Source organism: Lepisma saccharinum, chromosome 5, assembly GCF_977018435.1.
Source record: "Lepisma saccharinum chromosome 5, izLepSacc3.1, whole genome shotgun sequence".
NCBI lineage: Eukaryota > Metazoa > Arthropoda > Insecta > Zygentoma > Lepismatidae > Lepisma > Lepisma saccharinum.
In genome coordinates this window covers 97,861,706-97,880,698 of record NC_139233.1, presented here as the reverse complement: position 1 = coordinate 97,880,698, position 18,993 = coordinate 97,861,706, and the positions used below count along the sequence as shown (strand labels likewise).

At 39.4% G+C, this 18,993-nt stretch overlaps 1 protein-coding gene across 1 annotated transcript in view; it reads right to left on the bottom strand.

Annotated features, from left to right (window-relative positions):
• LOC145988433 (uncharacterized) overlaps positions 1 to 12,115 on the bottom strand; it is a 31,552-nt gene extending 19,437 nt beyond the window's left edge. Inside the window, exon 1 of the mRNA XM_083123325.1 lies at positions 11,960 to 12,115. Within this exon, the coding sequence (XP_082979451.1) occupies positions 11,960 to 12,005 (46 nt within the window). The 5' untranslated portion in view covers positions 12,006 to 12,115. The remainder of the gene's footprint in view (positions 1 to 11,959) is intronic.
• Positions 12,116 to 18,993: the final 6,878 nt, after the last annotated feature.

Genomic DNA, 18,993 nt, shown 5'->3' with positions numbered 1-18,993 from the left:
TAATTTTGGGCCAAGTATAGAGCCTTGTGGAATACCTGCAGACACTGACTGCTCGGTGGAAAGTGAACATCCTACTTTCGTTGAGATTTTTCTATTTGCGAGAAAACTTTCCATCCAGAGAATTGTTTTGCTATTGAAACCAAATCTGTTCTTTAATTTTTCTATTAGCAAATTGTGATCAACGGTATCGAAGGCTTTGCATACGTCCAGGGAAATTAATCCAACTAGGGAATTGCTTTTTTTGTCCAGTGTCTCGCGCCATTCATTAATTAAACTAAGTAATAATAATTCCGAGGATACGTCCTTCCTGAATCCATACTGTCGATCAGACATCAGATTGTTGGCTTCCAGGAAAGTTGTCAGTTGCTTCTCTATTACTTTTTCCATAACTCGGCTTAATGTTGGGGTTAAGGAAATCGGCCTGTAGTTACACGCTAGAGTAGGAGATCCAGATTTGTGAATTGGAGTTATTATAGAGTGCTTCCAGCTCGTTGGAAATTGGCCACGTTTGAAGGACGTGTTTATTATGTCGGCGAGGGGCTCCGCTATAAGTGGGGCCAACACCACCAGAACGCTGTTGGGAATGCCGTCCGAACCTCCTGCCTTTTTTACGTTTAATTTATTAAGAATTACCAAAACTTCATCGACCGTAACAGATTTTAATGAGAACTCTTCAATTTGTTGGACAACAGGTGAATTGGGGTCTTTTCGTAGAATATTTATGTTCGAATTGCGAGGATTAACGTGCGCCGATGCTTTGCATATATTAGAAAAATGAATATTTAAATAATGAGCTATGTCGGACGGGCTTGTTAGGAGAACATTGTCGACTAGTAAATGATTAATTGTAGTTTTTGATTCTCTACCCGTGATCTCATTGATAACCTTCCATTTGCAGTTGTTATTGCTAGTGGTCTGGTTCACCATATCTCTGTAGTAATTTACTTTTGCCTGTCTAGTAATTGTTGTGCAATGATTTCTAAAAGATTTGTATTGCTCCCACGTATAGTCACAAGAAGGATCCACCGCTTTCTTGAAAAAGCGGTTCTTCTGTGAAATTAATTTAATAATTTGAGGGGTGATCCAGGGCTTCCTGCTTTCTCTCACCCTGAGAGTTTTCAAGGGAGCAAATTCGCCGAGTGCAGTCGAAATGAGAGACTGCAGATGACTGACTTTGTCGTCCACGGCTAAGTCGGGAGATGTACTTGCGTAGAACGGAAGAGACGACGCGAAGGTGAAAAAATTAGGTTCGTATATTTTATGAATTTTACGGGTAGTAATTAGCTTCCTTGGTGTGCGCGTTATATTAATTTTGAGTGTGGTGTAAACGAGAAAATGGTCACTCATGTCCTCGTAGACAGTTCGTGTGACACTGTGCAAGTGAGGGTTCGAGGAATAAATGTGGTCGATTAACGATTCGGATGTCCACGTAATTCTTGTAGGCAGAGTAACGAGTTGTTTGTGTCCTAGGACTGATAACGTTTCCATTAATGTATCTTAGTCTTTGTCATCTTTCAGCAAATTTACGTTCATATCTCTAAGGAATATTGATAGATGGCTCGGTGGTAAGCTACTGATCATCCTTTGCAAGATTGCGCACGCTTTTCCAACCGATCCGCTAGGAGGTCTATATCCGCAACCTACGATAACATTTTTATTTGTTTTTGGGCACGAGATTCGCACCCATAGTCCTTCAAGGTCACTTTCATTGACCGAAATTACGTTTAGAGGCAAGAAGGTTGTTCTTAACGAAAATAGCGGTACCGCCTCCCCGGGTGTCTCGGTCGTTTCTAAAGAGATGGAAATTTTTAATGCTGTATAGAGGGTCAGGAATAGATGATTGCAGCCATGTTTCGCTCAATGGGATAACATCGATTTTTTTTATTTCGGATGCGGAGAATTCCGTGAATTTGTTGTCGAGGGACTGAACGTTGAGGTGGCAGACGTGAATGTGGCCTTCCCCCTCCGCGAGCTGGACGTCCGGCAGGGTAGGATACAACCTCAAAAGCACTTGCTTTAAACCTGTCGGCTCCTTGAAATGTGGGTCAGCGGTCGGGGAGGGGGTGTCTTCGAGGCTAGCTACTTGGGATGGTAAAGGTTAAACATGATAATTGTGAAATATTTTAAAGTGTATACCCATTCCCTGGAACAAAGTTTCGAAGAAAAAAATCCTCCGTACGCCATTGCTAACAAACATTATGGGTAAAATTTTACAGCAATACAAGTTTCCTTGAATCCAGTCCTTGAGCTGAACCTGGGTAGCGACGTTGGATCATTTTCCTGTGCGTAATAAGGGAGGAGGTGGGGTTCAATGGCTTATCATAACAATTTTTTAAGTTTAATCTCTCCTATCTACGGGATTGGACACAAAAATCTGATTATTTTTAAAATGTAATAGGCTAAGACAGTAAATTAAACGAGTTCGTCTATATTAATGTGCTAGCCTTACAGCCATATGTATGCCATTATTATTGAAAATAAATATATGATTTACATCAACTTAAGTGCGGAAAATAGCATCTTGCTAATGGCGACAATTTTTGTCCACACACTGCTGCAGTCGGTGGCTGAAACTACTTCTTTCTGAGGAAGAAAAAAAACCTCCCTCGTGTCGCGTGGTGGGTCGTGGGAGAGGATGTGGTGGGGATTTCACGCCTCACTAAAGTAGTGCCGCCGCACGAACCGGTCCCCAATCACAGCGAAGAACGGCTATTGGACAAAATCCCGTTTCCCTGCTGGCTGCTTCGGGGAGTAGTGTTTGAAAGGTTGCCGCTTTTTGCCAAAAGAGGGGGAGGAGGTAGGTGTATTTGGCTGTTTGACCGCAAGTTCCTTCTTAGGTAAACGTGGCAACAGAGGGACACTGCCATAAAGGCGGTTCCCGCGTCGGCTGTAAAGGCGACGGGACTGTAGCTGTTATTTCAGTCACCATGGCGCCGTCGAACGCAACGAAACGCGCTTTTATTGAATGAACGCAATTTGAAAGATATTTTACGAATCATAATTTTTATTTCAATAATAATAAGGGCATACATAGGACTAAGGCTAGTACACGAATAAAGACGAACTCTTTATTTAATGTTTATATCATTTCAAAAATATCAGATTTTTCTGTCACACCCTGTAAATCGTATGTAGCTTTATATGTGTATGATGGAGGACTTCCGTTTCCCATTATATCATAGTTCCACTCCAGATTCTGACCTTCTTAGCGGAGTGGTTAACTCAGCGCGGTACGGCCCAGGAATCCCGAATCCGAATTCAATCCTGGACATGTGAGTGTTCTTTCACCAATGCCGTCATCGTCACAAATTCTCATCTTTGCGATTAGTCAATAATGGCAGAATTGCGAAGTAAAATGAACAAAATTAAAGAAATCACTCCAGGTCCTATCTGCTGAATATAAATTGCGTGGCATTGCGTGACAAAATCCTCAACGGAATCGGTCAAGTTTTACCATTGGTTTTATCAAGCAGTCAAGACGTATGCTACAGACAGACGGGCACAGTCTGTAATGTGACAGTGCAGCAAGCAGAGCCAGTTACATGCTAGCCTACACTCTGTCTCCGATATCCGTGGAGCTAGGCCGTGCATCTGTAGAGAAAGGGGAGAAAGCGAGTGGTCGGAGGAAAACACACTGCGTACGGGCCTCGCTTGTAGACGAAAAAGCCACACGCTTTGCCAGGAATACGGTATGTCATCCCAATACCATACAGTACTGGGTAAATTAAGAATTGATGATAATTACAGGCATAGGCGCAGACTTTGAGGGGGGGGGGGTGAAAACCACTTTCTGCCCCCCCACAAATTGACATAGGACTATTTTATGTATATATTCATATACAGGGTGTTGCAAAATACCTGTTACAACGCTTGGGAGGTGATTCTACAAGTAAAAACAAGGAAAAAATGTCATGTGAAAAAATGTCGAAATCGGCACCGTTTTCGAGTGACAGGCGTGCGAAAATCGCCTCACACCATGTGTAAAGTACAATAACTCAAGAAGGAAGAAATATAGCAATGTCGGAATAAAATAATACAAACAAAATCGTACCTGGTGAATACAATGGTGCATCAATTGAGGCCCAGTGTAAATTGCGCAAGGGGACTCTCAAAGAAAGTGGGGAATCCCCTGATGGAAAATACAAGAAATTTACTACTATCTTCTACATAATGTTGAGATCGGAATGTAGCCAGTAAAAAATGGCGACGTATGTCCACATGTCCCACTACTGCTGGGACACCGTCCCACACCCGGGAAATAGGAAAATAACTGCAAATCTCCTGTTGTACACGGTTCACATTGCGGTTCGAAGAAAAGAAACCAATTTGTCGCATGTCTCACTACTGCTGGGACACCATCCCAAATGGAAAAAAATACTGGAAAATCATAAAAAAAAGTTTTCAATCCCTTAATGTTGACACACTACTTTGCAGTACGAAAAACAAAAGTTAAACAATGGCCACATGTCGTTAGGCTGTACATATACTACAAGAGAGCTCCCCAAAGAAAGTGGGTAATCCTCGAAGGAATGAAGACGGAGAATGGCGAGAAAACGCACACAATGGCATGTAACATTTCCAGGCACAGCACATCTGGAAGGGATTCCACTGAGAAGCGCACAATCTCCGCACATGCAGATCGACGGTATGAAGTACAGCGATATCCAGCATCTTCACTCGTATCTTTCACTAAAGGACACTATGTGGTGCTGATAGGGGCTCACACAAACACCGGTATACTCAGAGACGTTGTTGAAAATGTCCGCCATTGACTTCAAGACAAAGATGGCATCGGCGAAGCACTGATTGTCTGGTACGTGCAAATACCTCTGGCATGTCACCAATTGTCCCAGCAGCGGCACTAACACGAGCAACGAGATCCTCAGCACTTTCCACAGGGGTTTCATACACGAGCCTTTTCATTTCTCCCCACACAAAGAAATCCAGTGGTGTGAGGTCGGGGGAACGAGGTGGCCACGGTAAAGGTCCACCCCTGCCAATCCAACGATCGCCGAAAATATCGTTGAGTAAGGCTCTGGCTCCCCGGTCGAAATGTGCGGGGGCGCCGTCGTGTTGAAACCAGATACGTTGTCTACCTGCCAGTGGCACGTTTTCCAAAAGTTCAGGTAATACGTCATGTAGAAACACCCGATAATTCCCACCACACAAAGTAGATGGCAAAATGTACGGGCCTATCAAGTGGTCACCTACTACGCCACACCACACATTCACTGCGAACCTATGTTGATGATGGCGCACAATGATTGCATGCGGATTGTCCATATCCCAGACGTGGCTGTTGTGGCTATTGAACATGCCGTCCCTGGTGAACATTGCCTCATCGGTCCACAAAACTATTGTTGGGAACTCTGGAATGGAAAGAGTTTGTTGCACGTACCATTGGCAGAAATCCATGCGTAGGGGAAAGTCCGTGGGCAGTATGTGGTGCACCTTATGCAATTTGTATGGGTGCAATCCCTCCTCTCGAAGAACGCGGAACACATTGCTATGGTGGGTTTGTTGAGTACGAGCAATGACACGTGTGCTGGTGTCAGGACGGTCTCGTATCGCGTCCAACACGTCCTCTTCAAATTGCACAGTGCGCACAGTGCGGGGTCTTCCACAATCCCACCTACGGGGTAGTAGAGATCCAGTTTCACGCAGTCGAGCATCAAGTCTTTGAAAGAGTGCATGTGCTGGTAATCGCCTATTGGGAAAACGTTCGTGATACAAACGACGTGCTTCACGGCTGTTTCGGTTTGCCTCTCCATAAACGAGATGCATATCAGCAAGCTCGTGGGTAGAGTACTCCACCATTGTCTTGTTCGAGAACTGCCCAGAAACAGGGGCACTTTCCCTCCGAGTGATGGATCACAACTACCGTGATTAGCACCCACGTAATGTCACACAGGTGTCCACGCAGTTGTTGCAAACCGAGAAAGAACACGGGAATACGTACTCTACGTACAGTATTCCTTAGCGCAATTCAACCATACACACACGCCAGACTAAACTCCACGCTGCGAGACGCAGAACAAGACAGGAAAAACAACGGTCGACTACAGTCTCTACGTAGTATCCACCAACACTAATACGTAACAGGTGACCTACACTCACAGCGCCTCTAGTGGAGCTTTCTGTACCAATTAGCTGAAATCAATCTGAGCGTAATTTGACGGCATAGCGTCATTTTCGAGTGAATTTCCTATTTCCCGAGTGTGGGACGGTGTCCCAGCAGTAGTGGGACATGTGGACATACGTCGTCATTTTTTACTGCCTACATTCCGATCTCAACATTATGTAGAAAATAGTAGTATATATATATATACTACTATATTTTCCATCGGGATTCCCCACTTTCTTTGAGAGTCACCTTGCGCAATTTACACTGGGCCTCAATTGCTGCACCATTGTATTCGTCAGGCACGATTTTGTTTGTATTCTTTTATTCCGACATTGATATCTTTCTTCCTTCTTGAGTTATTGTACTTTACGCATGGTGTGAGGCGATTTTCGCACGCCTGTCACTCGCAAACGGTGCCGATTTCGACATTTTTTCACATGACATTTTTTCCTCGTTTTTACTTGTCGAACCACCTCCCAAGCGTTGTAACAGGTATTTTGCAACACCCTGTATATAGTATCGTTTATGCTGATCTTGCACCCTCCAAAAACTTGCCTTGCACCCCAAAATTTATAAAAGTTGGCGCCTCGGATTACAGGCAACGCAAACGAATAAAATGCGTGAACATGTGACGCGCCTGTCTCCCTCCTAGACCACTAGAAAATGTTCTCACTGTTCCACTGTGTGTGTCACTACGTTGAAAATTCAAGCATTTTAGATAGAAAATTACTTATTTGCAACTACTTTCCCCTATTTCCAGGACAGAGTTGCCTATGGGACAGGAATTTCCAATCACTCTGTATTTCTAAGAACTGGAATGTAAATATCAGCTTCATGTACGTTAGTTCCAATAATATTGTGTTTCATTTCTGTTATACTTTTCCTTTTGAATTATAGTGCATGGTTCTTGAAGGTGCAGGAATTAAAAATAAATCAATTCCGGTCCAGGAGAGAATATCAGCAAGCGTAAATGTGTTCTGGACTGTAAATAACATTCTTATTATGTTTAAAGTATTTCAATTCGGTCCAGGAACCTTTCTTCTGGATTAAATTAAATAAAGTCTACGAACCTTTTCCCCGCATGAATTTAAATACGGTACAGAATATTTTTTCCATTTTCATTTTAAATTCTGTCCAAGTTCCGTATTGAAATTGTCCAACATTTAGGCACATGTGACGTGCGTCTGTTGAGACTATTTCGACCTGCTAGCATTGCCATATATGTCCAAAAATGGCACTTTTTCACTCAACCCATAAGATCGCCAATAAAAAATCCATCAAATGACCAATATTGGTCGCAAATGACAGATTGACATAGCATCAGTCATCAATCATCTAAATATGAGCCTTCGGATAATATCTTACGTATTTTTCTCATTCAAAAGTGCATATCTGGAAAGATTTTAACGCTGCCTTCCGCCAGTTATTAATTTATCTATTTTTTCCGTACAGAGAAAACTGATAATTTTATGCATTGAAAAATATCTCAATGGATGGGACTTTATAATACAACCATACGCTACAACCATGGCGACCTGGCGACCGGGATTTTTCGAGCCTTGATCATGCATTACATACCCCATCTAACCTAACATAGATCTAACATTACCCCGGACCCATTGGCATCTAATTATAAATCTTGTACAGCTCATAAGGAATAGTGTATACATGACATTTATTTCTTTAAAAAAGTTAGACCCTTTTTTGGAAAAAATGGCTACCAAAATTTTATTTACACCACCTTTAATTGTTTTCTACCTGACGTAGACATGTAGTATCTTGTGTGAAATAGCCCTTGAAGACCTTTTCAACGCCTTCTGAATCACTTCTATAGGTATCATGCTTGCCGAAATATTGCAATTTAAAATTAACAAGATGTTGAAGAACATTGTCAAACTGGCACAGTTTGCAACACTGTAATTTCGGAAATACAAAAGATATGGATTTGTAACTTTGTATAGTTTCCCACCTCAGGTGGCCCTCACAGTGTGCAGAATTTCAAATTATTAAAAAAATGTGAGGGTGAATTGATTGATTGATTTGCTTGTATTTTCTTTGCTATTTGTGTCACTTTAGACTAATTTCGAAGATGGGGATAAGTGACGATATGATGAATGGACACACACAAACATCCATGCCCAGGATGTGATTCGAATTCGGAATCCCTGGCGTTGTAGCGCGATGTGCTAACGTGGCCGATGTGTGAGGTTGATAAGTGCCTTTCTATTGGTTGATTGCACATGGAATGACCCTATCATAGCTTTTATTGGAGATATTCATAGAAACTTTTTATTGTATTCTCTGTCCTGGGAATCTCTGCACAAGTAGCGACTCGAGACGGCTCGACCAATGAACACGTGAGAGAGAACCGGATTGCGTGGAGGGGGAAAAGTGACTCCAGCTACCAGCTGTATGCATCAGCGTGCACTGCTTCGCTTCGCAACACTCGCTTTCTCCCCTTTTCTGCCGTAATGCGCGGCCTTGCTCAAGATATTCCCGTGATGGAGTATAGTCAGGGACACTTCTGGATTGTAACAATCCCGTAGCAAGTCAGTGGAACGGTTTCAACCCAGAAATGTCCGTGATTGTACTTCAGTAAATTTTACTCGCTGATTATTAGGTTTCATACCCTATCACCAGAACAAAGGTCATTGGCTTGTTCTGTTCTGGAATCGTGTGAAACGCTAGTCTCTCTCGACCTGACGTAAGGAGCTGACACAACATATGTCTCGGGGAAGCAAGTAGCTGCTACTTCGGTGTGGAATTTCCTTCTGGCAAATCAAGGACTTTGACAGTCTTCTGTAATATTGGTTGCTTCAAAAACATCGAATTTGGAATTTACTGTTCAACTCCCCCCATAAAACCCATTATGCAGTACATGTGGTTTAGCATTGCCTATAAATCCTTATGTTCACGTTAATTTCGACCATTTCTTTTTCATATTCTTAATTTCTCATTTGAAGTTTCATTGACAGGAGCCATCCCCTCCACCTGTTTTGTAGTTAAGACAAGTGGCTAAGTACGATGTCTAAGTACGAAAGTAGAACTTGCTCGGTTTGGAATTGAATGTTGTTTTATTCTTACTTTAAGCACAAATAGGAAAATCGGGACTGAACCTACAGTCTAAAGTGGTATCCGAATCACTACGCCACGTCCCTTCACCAGGTTTAAAACCCAGGGTCCCTTGATTACAAGGCAATATCGTTACCATTACGCATCAGAGGCCTCTTTATTGAATTGGAAACAAATAGTATTTAACATGGTGATATATTGAACATGCATATTTTTTGCTTAATTTTTTGACATATATATTGACAATTTTATTCCTTTCTCCTACCCTTACGCACATTTTCATTAGCGTAAACATATTTTCCCAGTAGATATTTTAGTTGTGTTATGTTCATTTTATGCACAGATAGGCTAATTGGAACTGGACAAACAGTTTAAAGTACGATTCGAACCAATATGTGTGTCCACTTTGAATCAAACACACTGTCCCTTGATTATGAGGCGACGAAGTTGCCAATACCTCCCTCAAGTTCTACTAATATATTTATAATATTACTTTCTGGCATACGTTATGGTGGTTTTGGTCTGTATTATAGCGAGAAATTATATTAAATCGGTTTTTAGGATGCGAAGAGTATTGTTTAAAATCATTGCCTTTTCAACGTTAAAAATCTGTAGAAAACACGTGAATACTATATTATCCATGGGATGTAATATGCAACAAAAACTATAAAAGTTAATTTAATTTTTCTAAGGTTAATTAGTCATGTGGGGACAAAACACACTCACCCCTCTCCTAATAATATTCCATTTTCTGCGAAGTGGAAAACAAATATGAATGAGTTACCAGGAGGAGTCGAACTTAAGATATGTCTATTAAAATATAGTAGCATTACGCAAAAGGCCATAAATATGAGAACTTTCGTTTTAAGTAAACTGTACTTGCACGTACGCTAATCGAGACTACACTTGTAGCTAAAAAAGTTGACACAGGATCGCTGCAGTGAGTATGCAATGCATTCGCACACATCGAATATTTTGAGAGCTAGTTTGCTCGAAGTAACGCATCGAGTGTAAATCCACAATCTAATTTGAAGTATGTCAATAATATGGTTTAATTTCGGCTGATTATTTACTTTAATGAAAATGATCGACAGAAATTATACAATTTTTAAAAATTTCACTGGTGCCGGGGCAAATATATTCGCACAAGTATATTACCAAGTATAATACTGTTTTTCCACACACTCACACGCACAAACAAATCCATCCGAGTTTTCATGTATTGGCGTGTTCTCAGTCAATGAATACTGAATCATGGGAGTCATGAGGATTGAAATGAGGCATTAAGGAAATTCAACGTTTGCGTCCGAAAGGAACACAAACGTTAATTTCAGTTACCAATGTTAAATCTTCGTACGATATATTACATTTTACTTTTCCAAGATCAGGTTAGAAAGAATAATCATTAATTTAAAGTTTCGAATGAAGTAACCGCGTTTTAAACAGAGTTTCACAGGGTCTGGCCCACAGAGCCAATAATACCAAAGATTAATTACATACAAAGGCCAGTTTTGGTTAGAAGGATAAACTTTAATGGGACTTGAATGAACGTATGAAAGGATCTCCCCATTTGAAATTTACGATTCGTCCTCCCTGAAAACATTGTCAAACGGTGTCACACTGAAATGAGAGGATTAAATTCTTGGCGATATTACAGATTCGCGTATTATTTAAAACTAGACCGATTCAACAGCTTATTCTTCCATACCTTAGTGCAACTTAATCTGTATATGTAGGGGTAAGGTGGGGTTAGGCGGGATAACAGCAACAGGCTGAACCTCGTCCGTTAATAAAGAAAATTTGAATATGTACATAATCTTGAAGAGCAATAAAACTGTTTTTCGTTGCAATTCAATTACCTCCAGATGCAGTCTTCATATTGTAAATAGAAATATATTAACGAATAGAATAAATGGAAAACGTAAAATTGTATAATTTGGTTCTACAAAAATTCCAGACATGTGACCATGCTTAACAGATATTAGCTACTGATATGAAGACAATGATTGCTCGATTAGAAGGCTAAGAATTTGACGTTTCATCAAGGATTTTTTTAATTACTCTATACTCGCGATTAAACAATAGATTTAATACAAGTGCTGATGAACATCGCAGAACAATATGCATAATTATATGAAATAAAAATATAAGCCAGCAGTTTCAACATAAAACATTAAAATAAAGCTGTATATATATCTTACGTTAACGCAAAGGCTTTACTTCTTTATTGAAAATATACTTTATTATTGAATTGTCCATATCTTTAACTCGCGTATGTAATTTTCGTTAAGGCAAAGAATTAATATAACTGTGTCATCCCATCTTTTACTAATTACGACCATGGTTAATGTGGCCCATGTTATTTTCTTATTAGGAAAATTTAAAAAATAAGTAAAGTATTCTATAAGTTCATTTTGTTCGTCGATATATGGGGAATGGACGTTGATAAATGCATTTCAATTTTACTGTCCTCGTCTTCGACTTAGAAACCTAATTCGCCTCAAACGCAAATATGCGTAAATTCCGGGCACAGACATTCGCATTACACAACTTATGTTTAAAAACAAATCCAGATATCGCAAATGGCATTGTCGCCTTTTAATTAAGAGGTCTCAGGTTTGATGCAGCACGTTATATCCTAATTTTTAACTATCTGAACATAAATTGGATTTAAGAAACAAGAAATGTATCCGAATCGTTCAACTACTGGAATCCCTGCATGGAAAGAATGGAACCAGCAAATTATTTCCTATTCATATTTACCTAGCACAGCGCTCACGAAGAAAATCCATGCAGCCAGTACCTTCATGCTTAATTCCGTTTCTGTCAGCAGCACAATGCAAGTGATCTTATTTCAACGAAACACCTTGTTTGTTCAAAAGAGCCTACCTAGACACGTGCAGGAATTCTACAGCTGATAGCAGGTAGGTGACGCACCACCACAACATCAGTGTTGCCAATGGTTGTATTATGGTAATCTGACTTCCGCATGAACGATTTTTTCTAACAAGGGAGGTTTTCTAAGTGTCCCCCTCCGATTTCCATGAAACTTGGCATGTGTATAGAGTGGCCAAAGGAAGAAGTACGTGCTTTTGTGTTTGAGATAAAAAACGGTTTTAGGGGGCAATCCCCCCTCAAATGTCAACATGAGGAGAAACTGAAGTGGTGATTTAACCCCGAAACCAGGTAAATATGGTATAGGAAGAAACGGGGGGCATAGGGCCCCTCTATACACCTGCCAAATTTCATGGAAATCGGGGGGGGGGGCACAGGGGTCAGATCCCGATGTCAATTTGTCCTCATCTTGACATTTGACGCGGGTTCTGCACCCTAAAACCGTTTTTTAGCCGAAACAAAAAACACGTATTTCTTCCATTCGGCCCCTCTATACACCTGACAAGTTTCATGGAAATCGGACGGGGACACAGGGGTCAGATCCCCACTTCAATTTGTCCTCATCTTGACATTTGAGGGGGGGGGGGGGTTGATCCCTAGAACAGTTTATTAGCCGAAACAGAAAAAAACACTTTTTCTTCCTTTGGGCCCCCTCTATACATCTGCCAAGTTTCATGGAAATCGGAAGGGGACACAGGGGCCAGATCCTCACTTCAATTTGTCCTCATCTTGACATTTGAGGGGTGTTTTTCCCCCTAGAACAGTTTTTCAGCCGAAACAAAGAAACACGTATATCTTCCTTTCGGCCCCTCTATACACCTGCCAAGTTTCATGGAAATCGGAGGGGAACACTTCCATAACCTCCCTTGTAAGTGTAGAGGAGGACGAAGAGGGTCTTTGCATTTTGGATAGTGTGTTAATGACGTAATACCCGGAGATTGAACTGTATCCATTTTCAACCTCGAGAAGCAAGAATTCCGACATATATTTCGGAGATACGGGTTGCCAAAGTTGCTGGGCTAGTAAAGTTTACCTGGTGGATGTCTTGCCCCTTCGCTTCAATAGAAAAATATTATATTTAGGTAAGGAGAAATGAAGTATTAAAAAATTAAGGAAAACTAAATTTAATTAACGCCTAAGCAAACATATCTGCAGATGGCAGCACTAGTCCATTTCCGAGGTGACATTCATCGCGGCTTGACTTAGTTTTTAAGTGCACTTGATGCATAGCTAGGCTCATTGGGACTGAATCTAAAATTTAAAGCGGGATTCGAACTAATATGTTCTTCACTATGTACTTCATCCTGGAGCCCTTGATTAAAAGGAGACGGCCTTTCGACTACGGAATTTGGGAGGCTTATATACAGAACAGAAAACCTACAAATGCACTCAAGAAAATGCAGTTAGCATTCATTACATCCGTTTACTATTATCATTATGCATGTAGACATTTCGTGTGACATAGACATAGATATTTTTTGATTGATTGATTGATTTGGTGTTTTAAGTCCACTTTATGCACGGTAAGGTTAATCGGGACTAGACCTATCCGAACCACTATGTGTCTTGACCGGGTATCAAACCCGGGACCCCTTGATTACAAGGCAACGAGGCTACCACTGGGCCATCGGGGAGGCTAGCGGTTATAATGAAGATTTTACTGTCAGCAATCGAGGCTCTAGATATGTATGTCTCAGCACAGACAATCCTTTTAGCCATCCATTCTGGCAGAACGTGGCCAAGTGCACAGTGGAGCAGGAACGTTTCTGATTGCGGGGCGAGGGGGGGTGGGGCAAAGATCAAAATGTGTTCACATACACGCAGCACACAGCGATGTTCGTTGAACCAAGGATAGTGGCGGGCTTGTACTGCGAGTCGGTGCTCGAGGTGTTGCCACTTTAAGCGTCCATCTTTACGTCGATGAATAAACATCAAGGGCTTCAAAACATGACCAATATTGTATTTGTAGAACTACCGAATACTAAGAAAAAGTTGTTTCGCAAAATTGATGATAAAGTTCTATTGAAAAATTTGGAAAATCTGATAATTAATATTTATATTTAGCACCTTTCTGCCTGCACCGTGCTAAAATTTTATCATGATGGCACAACCCGTTTTTAATTTATTGAATTTCAAGAAGAGTGATCGTTTGCAAGACTAAAAAAAAAAAAACCGTCCCATTTTTATTCTCAGGACGATGCAAAATATAACGCATACTCGTAAAGCATATGGAGTCATTCTATGCCAAATCAACACAGATATGTGCAATTTTTAACCTGACCATCTCCGATTATCATGAAATTTGGGGAGTTGAAACTATGCATAGAACTTAGTAATTATTAAAATTTTTAGTCTCGTGCGTCTTGTAATTGTTAAATTATTCAAGGTCAAAGTTTGCAGAAATTGCCCTTTTTGAGCCCGCTTAACTATACTAAATGTGCTGTAACTCCGCCCCTATTTCGCCTAGGAAGCTCAAATAAAGCTTATTGTACAGGGAATTGAACATGCTTTCCAGTGATATATAACAAGCCTACCTTTGGATAAAAATATAATTTTGTCACGTGACCTTGACTTTTGACCTTGAATATCTCAAAACATGTCATCACCAAAAATCGTGAAAAAAATATATTTGGTCCCCCATTCTATACTCTAAAACATATCAAAAAATCATTCTGGGACTGCGATGGGATCAGAAGATACAAAATAATATGTTTAACTATGTGACTGATAAAAGCCCGATTACATGAACTATGAAGAGTCAAATGTCCCTTAACACCCCCCTACAAAATGTGAAGGAGTTATCCTGGGTATAATTGGTCATGAAAGAAATAGGTTAGGCACAGGGAGATCCCTAGCCGTGTGTGTCAAGCGCAGGTCCGGCACATTGTTGACCGCCATATTGAATTCAACGCAAAAATTTCAAAGGAAAGGGGGTGATGTGATATATCAAATGAGGCTAGAATTTCACGAGAAATGAAGTGACGAAGGTTTATCCAACATATATTTAACCAGCAAAAATTTATTACTGCATGCTTGTAACAATTTTCTCCTTTTCGAGGTGTTAAAAACAAAGCATTGGAATGCTCCTAACGTGTTAGGAACTCATCGAGATCCCGCTGACATCTTGGGAGAGAAAGAAGTATACGCACCATTGCATATGATTTTAATCAGCTACATTCACCAAATAGTTGAATAGTGAAGAATATTGGGAAAAGTATCTCAAACAATTACGTGACACTTCCTTTGGAATGAAAAATTCTTCAGTGACGAGGCAAATTTTTATGTTCACGTTAAATTAATAAAAATAATTTGCAATACCTGTGATTTGCTCAGTCGAATGGTTGTTGCTGGTAAGCTAATTATGTGGTATAATGTATGGCGAACGGAAATGGTTGGTCCATATTCAACAACGGAACCTTAAATGGTGAGGGCTTCTTGGATTTGTTAAGTGAACAGGTGTTTTCACCCTTGCTTACGGGATATGGCACTTTTCGAGAGCGTTCACTTATCAAATCCAAGAAGCCCTCACCATTTAAGGTTCCGTTGTTGAATATGGACCAACCATTTCCGTTCGCCATACATTATACCACATAATTAGCTTACCAGCAACAACCATTCGACTGAGCAAATCACAGGTATTGCAAATTATTTTTATTAATTTAACGTGAACATAAAAATTTGCCTCGTCACTGAAGAATTTTTCATTCCAAAAGAAGTGTCACGTAATTGTTTGAGATACTTTTCCCAATATTCTTCACTATTCAACTATTTGGTGAATGTAGCTGATTAAAATCATATGCAATGGTGCGTATACTTCTTTCTCTCCCAAGATGTCAGCGGGATCTCGATGAGTTCCTAACACGTTAGGAGCATTCCAATGCTTTGTTTTTAACACCTCGAAAAGGAGAAAATGGTTACAAGCATGCAGTAATAAATTTTTGCTGGTTAAATATATGTTGGATAAACCTTCGTCACTTCATTTCTCGTAAAATTCTAGCCTCATTTGATATATCACATCACCCCCTTTCCTTTGAAATTTTTGCGTTGAATTCAATATGGCGTCAACAATATGCCGGACCTGCGCTTGACACACACGGCCAGAAATCTCCCTGTGCCTAACCTATTTCTTTTATGACCAATTATACCCAGGATAACTCCTTCACATTTTGTAGGGGGTGTTAAGGGACATTTGACTCTTCATAGTTCATGTAATGGGGCTTTTATCAGTCACATAGTTACACATATTATTTTGTATCTTCTGATCCCATTGCAGTCCCAGAATGATTTTTTGATATGTTTTAGAGTATGGTATGAGGGACCAAATATATTTTTTTCACGATTTTTGGTGATGACATGTTTTGAGATATTCAAGGTCAAAGTCAAGGTCACGTCACAAAATTATATTTTTATCCAAAGGTAGGCTTGTTATATATCACTGGAAAGCTTGTTCAATTCCCTGTACAATAAGCTTTATTTAAGCTTCCTAGGCGAAATAGGGGTGGAGTTACAGCACATTTAGTATAGCTAAGCGGGCTCAAAAAGGGCAATTTATGCTAACTTTGACCTTGAATAATTTAACAATTACAAGACGCACGAAACTAAAAATTTCTATAGTTATTAAGTTCCATGCATAGTTTCAATTCCCCAAATTTCATGAAAATCGGATATGGTCAGGTCAATGGCTGTGTTGATTTGGCATGGAATGACTCTATGGTTACCATAGTTAATCGCAGAATTCAATAAGCTAAATTTTGATGTATCTCGTAGCCTACTATTCTAGGTCTACTAGTTAATTTTTAATTGCAGTCCAAATTCGAGTATCTATAATTTATTTTCCGACAGTAGATGGAGAAATCAGAAGTTTCGAATATTAAAGTTACGAGTTCCTACAATATTTATATTATTTTATTTAAAGAATTTAGAGACACCCTTCGTGTCAAAATTTAGTAATTTCTTTATTCCGGATTGAGCAATGGATTCGGTTGTGTGTTATAATATAAATACAAATAAAAACTTCAAGTAAACTTTGTATGACAGCTTCAATACACTTATTTAAGCGTTTGGTGAGCCATAGATTGAAATTAGAGGAATATATAATTTAGAAAATTCTCAGAACGTTTCATGGTAAAGATCAAACCACGGGCATATCCTTTCGAATAATTAAATCAAGGAGATAGAAATGTTTACATAGAATAACCTGAAATAATAATAATAATAACCAGACATTTTAAATAAATTTAGTTCAGGTCCAGGAGAGAAATGCGTTCTGGACCGTAAAGAAACTTTTTATCTGTAACGAATTGAGTTCGGTGCAAGTTAACTTATTTCCGGATCAATTTAAATACAGTACAGGAACATTTTTTCTGGATGAATTTAAATACTGTCCATAAACCTTTTTTTGTGTGAATTTATATACGGTCCAGAACCTTTTCACGGATTAATTTATCTGTAGTCCAGGGATCTCTTTCCGTATCATTTTAAAGAAGATCCAAGTTCGGTTTTGAAATGAAACAATACGCAACTTGGACAGAATTTAAATTGTGCGAGAAAAATGGTCCCGTTTCTGTTACGGAACCCAATAGAACACATTAGAAGTTATGGGTTTCTAGACCTGTAACTACTTTGTTATAAAAGAGTAAAAAGTTTCTGTAAAATAGAAATCACATTTGATTTTCTCTATTACCGATAATCGACAGCCCTCAATGGACTAAGTGACTTCAAGAATTGCATAATCTTGAGTGCAAAGAACTGACTTATTTCTCCACCATTTTTTCAAATTGTATAGAAGAATGTTTAACAGATCGTGTCTACACCCTCCCCAAAATGTCTTGGGATCTCATAACAAAAGCACAAAAAATACAGAAAATTCACGTGAAAAGCTATTATTTCGGATTCCGTAAAAGAAAATCATTCCAAATATTTAGGCTTAGTTTCCATGGAAACCTTTCTAATAATGGAAAGTTGAATCTCATTTTAGCCATTGTTGTTGTTTCCATGGCGATGATTTGAAATAACAATTACCTAATATCAAACGCACATATATCCGTTGCTAATAAGATAGAGAAATTATTTTACGCGCAATGGATTCAGCTCGATGCCTTCTATCGGATTCCGTAGAAAATTTTATTCCATGTCCAAAATTTAGATTTAGTTTCCATGGAAATCTTTCTAATAATGGGAAGTTCAATCTCATTGTTAGGACTTAAATTACTTCCGAAGTCTTAGTGATTCCGTGCCCACGCGCATCCAAATGGTTCTCAAATGTAAAGGCAGCATGACTCCGTATGCATTTTTACTGTATGTAATAGCTTAATAATAGCTTTTCACATGAATTTTCTGTATTTTTTGTGCTTTTGTTATGATGTCCAAAGTCATTTTGCGGCGGGTATGAATTGGCACATTGCACTGGGTAAGCTCATTTTATTAATATTTTGAATATTTTATAATAACTCCCTTTCCCCTTTCAAATAATTCTCTTTACTTTCATGCTCTGTTCCGTTGCTGTCAAATAAGCTAATAATACCCTCGTAGATTTACAAGCTAAAATGTTAAATTGCTATTGTAACGCTTCTTGAAAAAAAGAGCTGCAATTTTGAAAATTTACGTGAAGTTTGAATAAAATACGAATAATATTGCAATACGGAGTTATTTATTTACTTAAAGTTCTAAGTACAGTACGGGGACTATTTTACATAAAACAAATAAAAATAAATAGTATTGTAGAGCGCAGTGAAGAAGCGTAGAGTTCCTAGCAGGGTAGGCACAAAAGTGCGATAATTGCCTTTAGTTGCTTAAATCTGTAAAAATAAATTGAGGGGGGCTATGTCATGGAGAGTGTGGTTCAATGTCTCTCCAGGCCGCTTTTGTACTTGACAGTGGCGTGACGTTTTCAAAAGTGTTGT